The sequence below is a fragment of the Trifolium pratense genome, linkage group LG1, assembly GCF_020283565.1.
Source record: "Trifolium pratense cultivar HEN17-A07 linkage group LG1, ARS_RC_1.1, whole genome shotgun sequence".
Taxonomy (NCBI): Eukaryota; Viridiplantae; Streptophyta; class Magnoliopsida; order Fabales; family Fabaceae; genus Trifolium; species Trifolium pratense.
The window spans coordinates 13,954,506-13,964,270 of record NC_060059.1 but is presented as its reverse complement, the minus strand read 5'-3'; the positions used below and the strand labels follow the sequence as shown (position 1 = coordinate 13,964,270).

At 33.8% G+C, this 9,765-nt stretch overlaps 2 protein-coding genes across 5 annotated transcripts; both read left to right on the top strand.

Annotated features, from left to right (window-relative positions):
• Positions 1 to 594: 594 nt before the first annotated feature.
• On the top strand, positions 595 to 3,377 carry LOC123903090 (cysteine synthase-like). The gene is made up of 10 exons (XM_045952970.1): positions 595 to 737; positions 905 to 1,014; positions 1,130 to 1,187; positions 1,621 to 1,884; positions 1,964 to 2,101; positions 2,213 to 2,264; positions 2,420 to 2,499; positions 2,673 to 2,732; positions 2,879 to 2,959; positions 3,074 to 3,377. The coding sequence occupies exons 1-10, from the start codon at positions 699 to 701 to the stop codon at positions 3,161 to 3,163; spliced, it is 972 nt and encodes a 323-aa protein (XP_045808926.1). The 5' UTR covers positions 595 to 698; the 3' UTR covers positions 3,164 to 3,377.
• A 2,016-nt stretch (positions 3,378 to 5,393) lies between these two features.
• On the top strand, positions 5,394 to 9,078 carry LOC123903089 (cysteine synthase-like). 4 transcript variants are annotated; one of them, XM_045952967.1, is made up of 11 exons: positions 5,395 to 5,553; positions 5,639 to 5,696; positions 6,320 to 6,429; positions 6,551 to 6,608; positions 6,708 to 6,971; positions 7,168 to 7,305; positions 7,389 to 7,440; positions 7,899 to 7,978; positions 8,187 to 8,246; positions 8,513 to 8,593; positions 8,714 to 9,078. In XM_045952967.1, the coding sequence occupies exons 2-11, from the start codon at positions 5,658 to 5,660 to the stop codon at positions 8,801 to 8,803; spliced, it is 972 nt and encodes a 323-aa protein (XP_045808923.1). In that variant the 5' UTR covers positions 5,395 to 5,553; positions 5,639 to 5,657; the 3' UTR covers positions 8,804 to 9,078. The 4 variants fall into 4 exon arrangements, 3 of the variants coding, with proteins under 3 accessions (XP_045808925.1, XP_045808923.1, XP_045808924.1); XR_006807822.1 differs by lacking the exon at positions 8,714 to 9,078 and having other exon boundaries at positions 8,168 to 8,246; positions 8,513 to 8,575; XM_045952968.1 differs by lacking the exon at positions 5,395 to 5,553 and having other exon boundaries at positions 5,573 to 5,696; positions 6,324 to 6,429.
• Positions 9,079 to 9,765: the final 687 nt, after the last annotated feature.

Below are 9,765 nucleotides of genomic sequence, written 5' to 3'. Positions count from 1 at the left end.
AGATAATTAGTTAATCAACTGGAGTTAGTTGATAGGTTACCAAGTTCGTTAGGAAGTTAGAAAGCTAGTTAGAGAGTTAGTTAGCTACTCCAAATAGTCCTATAAATAAGCTACTTCATTGTACATTTTAATCATTCTTTTATCAATCTATATCCATTCAATATGAATTTCTATGAGTATCTTCCTCATGAATACTCTTATGCACTCTATCTTGCTGACATCTATGATCTTTATCCCTTCAATTCCATGATTCATAATAGTAACGGCCAACGTCAAAATGTTATCAATTATAGTTTTTCAACCGTTATTCCGATAGTCGTTAATGGCGAGGACGTCGACTACTTTAAAGTGAGTGATTTACTTTTAAAATATAAAGTAAGCAAAAAGCAATATTTGGAAGAGGATTGATAAGTTTCAACTTATTTTGTGTGAGGTCGCATATCGAGAGTTGCCTGCATATCAAGATACTCTGTTCAGGCACAAAAAATATGCCAATTGCCTAGTATCTATGATTGTGAACTCAAATTTGCATGATAGAGAAAGCTTAAACACAAAATACTTTGAAGAACATTATAAAAAGAATAATTAATAAGATCTAACTTATCGGAAAGACTCCATTGGTGTATTTAAACAACATTACTGAAGGGTGTAGCTCGTATTGCTGCTAAGCTATCTTGCTGCAATAATATTAACTTAACATGGAGCCACAATTTGCAATCAAGAAAGATGTCACTGAAGTAATATTTTCTCTTAATGACTTAAATTTTTTTTTGTTTAACTACTTTTTATCTTCACTTTCTTATCATAATCCTCCTACCATGTTATTGTTAGCTTTATTTTTAATCTTTATGTTTAGTTTTTCTAAAATAATACTGATAATTTTGTTGTTTGGTTCATTGTAAAGTTAATAGGAAACACTCCATTGGTATATCTAAACAACATCACTGAAGGGTGTGTAGCTCGTATTGCTGCTAAGCTAGAATACTTGCAATCCTGCTGCAGTGTTAAAGATAGGTATGGAAATGGAATTCTTTAATTTCACAAACTACAGATGTTTTTTGAATCGTAAGGTTTTAAGAATCTTAATTAAATAAGAATCTGTAATGATAATTTTGTTGTTTTCACTCAGGATAGCATTGAGTATGATTGAAGATGCCGAGAATAAAGGCCTCATTACACCTGGAAAGGTAATTAGTCATCTTAGATATCTAGGTTTTCTTACCGGACTTTCGTAAGGTGAGGATCACAATCACCTGAAGTCTGAGTTCACCCGGTTTCATCTGGTTTTCCAAAGAACATAAAAAGTAGTTTTTTGCTTATAATAGAAACCGGAGGGAGTACCATATTAGGTTTTCATATTGAGTCTAACTCTCCTTTATAAACTCTTTTAAGGTCTTATTTATTTCCAATGTGAGACTTGAGTTTTTTCCGATACTCAAACATGTAATAGTTAAGCCATGCACTTCTACACATGAATTTCATATGGAAAATTGTGTTATTCACATAAAATTTCCTATGTTATTGCTTATAATGTTAGGTGCATGTTCAGCCAACTATAGTATTATCCATATTGTTGAATGTATGATCTAACTTTAATCTTTTTAAACAATGGTTGAAAAGACTGTTCTTGTTGAGCCAACAAGTGGTAACACCGGCATAGGATTGTCGTCAATAGCAGCACTGAGAGGCTATAAACTATTAGTGACTATGCCATCTTATGTGAGTCTCGAGAGAAAAATTATATTGCGAGCTTTCGGAGCCGAGGTGTATCTGACAGACCCAGCCAAAGGAGTTGATGGAGTTTTAGAGAAAGCAGACGAGCTATTAGCAAAGACGCCTAATAGTTATATGCTCAATCAATTGGAAAATCCTGCCAATCCACAGGTATTATCATAATTCATATTGCCTAATTTGGTTCATGAGTTGAAAAAAGACGTAGCCGATTAATTTGTCAATGTTTTAGGTTCATTATGAGACGACCGGTCCTGAAATTTGGAGAGACTCTGGAGGGAAAATTGATGCTTTGGTTTCGGGGATAGGAACCGGAGGAACAATTACAGGTGTTGGGAAGTTCCTCAAGGAGAAAAACTCAGAGATCAAGGTTGATTTGCTTACCATGTCTACTTTTTATGTTGAGATTGAATATGTGAACGTGTTTTTGTGTCGATTTATTTATATTTATGCTATGATTTATGTTGCTTTTCCCCTCTAGGTGTATGGTGTAGAACCGTCTGAAAGTGCAGTTTTGAATGGCGGAAAACCAGGTGATTTTACAACTCAGAATTTTTTTTTCTTTCTGATCTTCAATTGCTAATTTCAGTGTGTTTGATTGTTAATTTATTCTTTTAATATTTAAGCAAGTTCTTAACCACTTAAGTCACTTTACTGATTAACTTTTCCATTTGCATACATTTCAAAGGCAAACATCAAATCCAAGGGATCGGTTCTGGTATTATTGCCCCTGTCTTAGAAGTTGACCTCCTAGATGAAGTTATTCAGGTAGCTTGCAACACTAATACATTGGTAGTCAATTACAAGCCGGTTTATAAGTAAGATGCAAACCTCACCTTATAAGCTGGTTTTGTAGGGTTGAGTTATGCTCAACTCTCAATTCTAAGAGATGCTAATACAAAGGGATTATGTTTTGACCAATAAGGTTTTATGAACTACAGGTTTCAAGTGAAGAAGCTATAGAAACTGCTAAGTTGCTTGCCTTGAAAGAGGGTTTACTGGTATATCATATATGGCATGATTGATAATTGATAACTTTTGATTCTTGTTAATGGCTTTGTAGTATTTTGCTTTCAGTTATTTGTTGCTGCGAGTATGCATATTTTAATGTTATTTTTCATGCTGATTATATGAATGTCTTTTGAAGATGGGAATTTCATCAGGAGCTGCAACAGCAGCTGCAATAAAATTAGGAAAGAGACCAGAAAATGCGGGAAAGCTCATTGTTGTAAGTTTACGATCCTTAATAAGTTTATTCGATGCAGAATTATGAAATGATTATGATCTTTTGGCTTATACAAATAATGTTACTTATGAATCATTATGAATCATTGTTTTGCAGGTGATTTTTCCTAGTTTTGGAGAGCGTTACTTGTCTTCGCCACTTTTTGAATCCATCAGGCATGAAGCTGAACAAATGACACATGACTGAAGTGCATAAATTGCTGAAATAAGTGATTCATTCTCATTCAAGCTCTTCTGGGCTCTGGCACAAGCTGTGGTCTATAATATATTGAACAATGTTTTGATTAAAATTTTTATTGAATAACGTTTGGACAGACAGATCAATAAGTGTCTATGCAGTATATGAATTGGGGGTGTTTGTTTCTTGAAATAATATTCTTGGGAATATATGTGTAGGAATAGAAATACCATGTTTATAGAAGGTTGACATAAAATTATTCATGGGTATGAAGGTTCATTGGAATAAAATAATTTCCAATAACTTCTCTTGTTTCTATAATTTTTTATAAATTAAGAGCATCTAAGATTAGATAGACGTCCCAACTAAGTTGACACACCTAAACACTCCCATCATATACCTATATCTCATATTATTATAAATAAAAATAGAAAGAAAAAAAAAAATGTACATGGGGACCTGACCCCAGAAGTAGCCAAAATAACGTAGTACAATACAATCATCCCTTCAAGGGGAATTAACAAAGAGGGCTAACTAATCTTCCTCTCATTTCATAGGGACATGTGAGCCACCCCTAGAACGAGTGTTATATGGCTGTCCGACACTCCGAGCCAATTGTTTTATCATCTTCTTTTGACTTTTAGAAATAAAATGGGTGAAAGGCTTCTCTCCTTTCTCCATCGCGGCCCAAATTTGTTTAGCCACGTGAAGGTCAGCTCCGACAACCTCATCAAAATCCTCATCCGGCAATATCACAATATTTTGTGTTGTTTCGGGTAAAGCAGCTTAATATTTGCTTGCGGATTATACCACTTGTGTCTCAGGCACATCCTTTGAGTCATCTAACCAATCGGAGCAAACTGAAACCTTGTCTTGCGGGACAGTGTAACCGTTCTCCGTATCTTGCTCATCATGTCTGTTGTCAGTTTCAAGCTCTTGGTTTTGAACAGTATCTTCAGCCTTATCCTTAAGAATATCCATTCTCCTTTCTGATAAGGTTCTCACGGGGGACTGCTGCTGTCAGGTCCGAAAATTGGACATGTTGCACTGGTACTGCAGAAACTGATTTTGCAGTCTTATCAATTTCTATGTTTGCAGCAAAAACTATTTCAACTTCCGCAGCCAGGGTAGGCATAGTATTTGTTTCATCGCGGATCAATTCTAACATCACATGATGAGACGTGAAGAACCTGCACAAACGAACGCGGCGGAGCGGTGGCTGGCTTCGCCGGCACAGTTGAAACCATGCACGGCCAAGAGCACATTTTGCCACACCACACAAAATTCTGTTGGTACAGTAAAAGGCAGTGATGATGCAATAACAACACAGCCCCTCTCAATAAAAGATGATGTTGGATTCTTTCTATGATGATTGGTGAAGCAGGCGGTGATAATTAATTCTACCACAACAATTAATGACGTGCTGTTTGGAAAGCACATGTGTGGTATTGTTTAAGCGGTGATAATCCTACCACGACAAATAGTGTTTGCAGATCGGTGATGTTCTTGCAGAGCGGCATATTCTCTACGTTCTTGTTTCCATAATTTTATTCCTAAGAAAATCGGTACGAAAGAAAAGTTCCATAATTTTGTCTCCTCTTCCTACTGTGTTTGTTTGGTTTAAATTTGCAGATTTGTTTCGATCCAAATTCAGAGCAGATTCAATGATTTTAGAGTGTCAACGTTGCAGATTCGGAGTCATGACTGTTCCGGACACTTGAAGTTTATTATATCAATCTTAGACTTTGTCATATTTGTAGACATTGAGTCGTTTTATGCTATTAACTTGAATGTTGTGTATTTGTCCATAAATTTATCCTTTTTAATTTTTAGCTAAGTTGAATATGTAATGATTTCGATGTCCTTAGTCTAAACCGTCTAATCTAATTGTGAAAAACTGCTGCAACGGTGAATCTTAGTCGGTCATCATCTGTGGTCCTACCCGAGCACAAAGAAATTATCTCTAAAATTGCACGCATATCGAAAGTTGCCTGCATATCGAGATACTCTTATTCACGCATAAAAAATATGCCAATTGCTTAGTATCTATGATTGTGAACTCCATACACATACATTTTTGGATTTTAGTTTTCAATTTGCATGATAGAGAAAAGCTTAAACACAAAATGCTTTGAAGAACATTATAAAAAGAATAATTAATAAGATCTAACTTATCGGAAACGAGTGAAACCAAGTGATTAGAGTACAATTTTTCTTATCCACACCATATTTAGCACCACAAATGAATATGGCATTATGCTATTTAGGACCACACCACACCGGCCAAAAAAATCTAATAAATATTCACATGGTCAAGCTTAAACTTGTTGGTTTTTCAACAATCATTGAAGACATATACAAGTTAATATTAATAAGTGATTCAAAGTTTGGCTTTTTTGGTACTAGTTTCTCTTTTGTGTTTTATGATGTTTTCTTTTGTTGTTGGTTTCTCAAAGGAACTTATAAACAATCAAGCTTTTGCAGGCTTTGTTCATCAGATAACATGGAGCCACAGTTTGCAATCAAGAAAGATATCACTCAAGTAATATTTTCTCTTGATAACTATTTTTTGTTTCATATCTTTTATCTTCATGTCTTATGGAATTAGATTAACTGCAGTCGTGACTACATCTAGTCAGCGACTTAAAACCGTTTGATCAAAATTAGACGATTTAGATTTAGCTATTAAAAAAAAAGATGGTTTAGATTTTAAAACAGTTTTTTTATTTTTGTTTAATATAAAAATTTGAGATAACATCTAAACTGTCCGATCAAGATCATACGGCCTAAAACCAATGAATGCAAGAGTGCGCTATTTTTTTAATTCAGTGAATTCAGGTTGATGCCTTCTTTTTTTTTGTCAAATAGCCTAGTAGTGACTAGAAATTTTACTCTTAAGGTGGATAAATGAGATGACTGGGGTTCAAACTCCGGCCCCTTCATATATAATAATGCAATATCCCTGCTAACTGAGTTAAGCTCACGGGACAAGTTGATGTCTTATTATCCTATATAGTTGCAGAGTGGACCAAGGACATAAACAATATATAGCACGGGCCAACTAAGTTCATGAAACAAATATATAAATTTCTTTTACCATAAATTTCACTCAAAAACTTAGTCTTAAAAAAGAATAATAATTTTGTTGTTTGGTTCATTGTGAAGTTAGTAGGGAACACTCCATTGGTGTATTTAAACAACATTACTGAAGGGTGTGTAGCACGTATTGCTGCTAAGCTAGAATACTTGCAATCCTGCTGCAGTGTTAAAGATAGGTATGGAAATGAAATTCTTTAATTTCACAAACTATAGAGGAGTTGCTTTTTGAATAGTAAGGTTTTAAGATTCTTAATTAAATAAGAATTTGTAATGATAATCTTCCTTTTTATCACTCAGGATAGCATTGAGCATGATTGAAGATGCCGAAAAGAAAGGTCTCATTACACCTGGAAAGGTAATTAGTCAAGTTAAATATCTAGATTTTCGTAGAATTTCGATTTCTAGGGGATCTCAACAGCGTGAATGGCTAGATTGAATTTAATCTTTTCAAAAGACTGTTCTTGTTGAGCCAACAGGTGGTAACACCGGCATAGGATTGGCGTCGATAGCAGCACTAAAAGGCTATAAACTTTTACTTATTATGCCATCTTATGTGAGTCTTGAACGAAAAATTATACCACGAGCTTTCGGAGCCGAGGTATATCTTACCGACTCTGCTAAAGGAGCTGATGGAGTTTTCGAGAAAACAGATGAGATACTAGCGAAGACACCAAACAGTTATATGCTCAATCAATTTGAAAATCCTGCCAACCCAAAGGTATTCTCATGATTCTTATTTCCTAATTTGAAAATCTTTCCCACCAAAAAACTTTATTATAGGTCTCTGTCTGAACTTTTTAATAGCGCTTTGTCAAAAAGCGCTATTAAATAGGCACTGTTAATGTCAAAATTGTTGTAGTGACTATAGCCAATTATTGTAGTGACTATAGCCAATTAATTTGTCATTGTTTTAGATTCATTATGAGACTACGGGTCCTGAGATTTGGAGAGACTCTGGAGGGAGAATTGATATTTTGGTTGCAGGGGTAGGAACTGGTGGAACAATAACAGGTACTGGGAAGTTCCTCAAGGAGACAAACCCAAAAATTAAGGTATGAATATGTGAACAAGTTTGAACTTAATACTATTTATTTGTGCAAACAACTTTATGATTTATGTTGCTTTTTCCACCTAGGTGTATGGCGTCGAACCGACTGAAAGTGCAATTCTGAATGGAGGAAAGCCAGGTGATTTTTACGATTCGGAATATCTCTTTCTGGTCTTCACTCTTCTGTTGCTAATTTTAGTGTTATATGTGAGTGCTATTGTATTCATTGGAGATTGATTATAAGGCAAGAATTATTTTTTTTAAGAATCACTTATAATATTGTTTGTTAATGAATCTATCACAATATATAGATGTAAATTTGCTGTATGTCATCAACAAGAGAGTTGGAACCAAGTCCAAATTGGAACAAAGACAATGAAGCCTTGGATTTCTTGTTATCCAAGAATAATTTTTAATGTAGTTTTTTTAATCTCTGCTACTAAATTTTTTTGCTATTTATTTGAATTATTATAGTTTGATTTTTTTTAGATGTCATATATAAATGTCACAACTTTATTCTTTAATATTTAAGCAAGTTCTTAGGCATCAACTTGAGGCCCTTTAATGATTGATTTCTTGATTTGTCACATTTCGAAGGCGAACATCTAATCCAAGGGATCGGTTCTGGTATTATTGCCCCTGTCTTGGAAGTTGATCTCCTAGATGAAGTTATTCAGGTAGCTTGCAACACTAATACATTGGTATTCAATTATCAATTAATGATGCAGAAACTAGTATTTTCCTTCATATATATGATAGTGAGGAATATTGATTATGAATCTTTAATTCTTGAAATTTATGAATATAAACAATGTTTTCAATTCTAGATGCTAGCTAATACAAGTGATTCTATTTTGACCAACAAGGTTATATTATAAATTACAGATTTCAAGTGAAGAAGCTGTAGAAACTGCTAGGTTGCTTGCCTTGAAAGAAGGTTTACTGGTATGACATGATTCACTAATTGTGTAACAAAAAGTTTTACATTGTTAGTTAGTGTATACCGCCTCCTGTTACTATTATAAGCAAAAAAAACTACTTTTTAGATTCATTAAAAAATTTATGTGTCTGGTCTATAGACCATATACCAGATACATTAACTTTCCAATGAATCTAAAAATTGGTTTTTTTGCTTATAATAGTGATCGGAGGGAGTATCTATTAAACTTTCATTATTTTTCATGTTGATTATGTATGGATGTCTTTTGCAGATGGGACTTTCATCAGGAGCTGCAGCAGCAGCTGCAATAAAAATAGGAAAGAGACCAGAAAATGCAGGAAAACTCATTGTTGTAAGTTTCCGGTCCTTCATAATTTTATCCGATGCATAATTGTGAAATGATTATAATCTATGGCTTATACGAATATATTACTTATGATTATGAAATCATTATGAATCCATCGTTGTGCAGGCTATTTTTCCTAGTTTTGGAGAGCGTTACATATCTTCGCCACTTTTTGAATCCATCAGGCATGAAGTTGAACAAATGACATTTGACTGAAGTGCATACTCGTAAATAGCTTAAATAAAAGAAGTAATCATTCTCATTCAAGCTCATCCGTCACAAGCATGGTCTAAAATAAGTTGAAGAACGTTTTGATTAACACTTTGTTGAATGATAACGTTTGGGCATACAATTCAATAAGTGACCTTGTAGCTATGAATTTTGAAACCTTTACTTTTAATTTAGTCATAAATTTATTACAACTATATATTGTATATAAAGAATATTTGGTAACAACATGTGGTATGAATGGTAGATATTGTGTCTCTTAACCATTTGGTCTCGCTCGTTTAAAAATAGAACTTGCATTAATTTGAATATCACTCATATTGTTAGCATAAAGAGATGTTGGTTGTGATCGAGGAAATTCAAATTCAATCAAAAGACCACGAAGCAAGATTATATATCCGAACAAGCATTAGACATGACATGGTACTCCAATTTAGAGTGAATTTAGAGACTCTTGCTTGCTTTTTACTTTTCGATTAGATCAACGAATAAATAAGAAACATGCACCGTTGACGAGTGAAGATGCGGGGAGGAGATTGCATGAACTGACTTACAAAACATCAAATGATATGTCCGAATGGGTAATAGTCAAATAATTAAGACTATTCAAGGATTTGTTAAAAGGTCACCCTCATCTCAGTGGTATTTAACATTAACCTCAAGATAATTATTACCACCAGATTAGCTAATTCATGTCAACCATAATATCTCATATTCTATCCGAGAAGGAAAATTCTCATTTAAGAGCAAATTTTGTGTTATAATTCAAGCTTTCCATAATAAATGAAGAAACAACTAGATTAATCATCAAATCAATCCAAATCTCACAAAGGGAAACAAATCTTTGAACAATTTAGGAATCATGAATATTGAATTTTCCCATAATTTATCAAGAATAAATATTGCTTATTTTCCCATAATATCTAGAATGAATATTGATTTTGTAACAT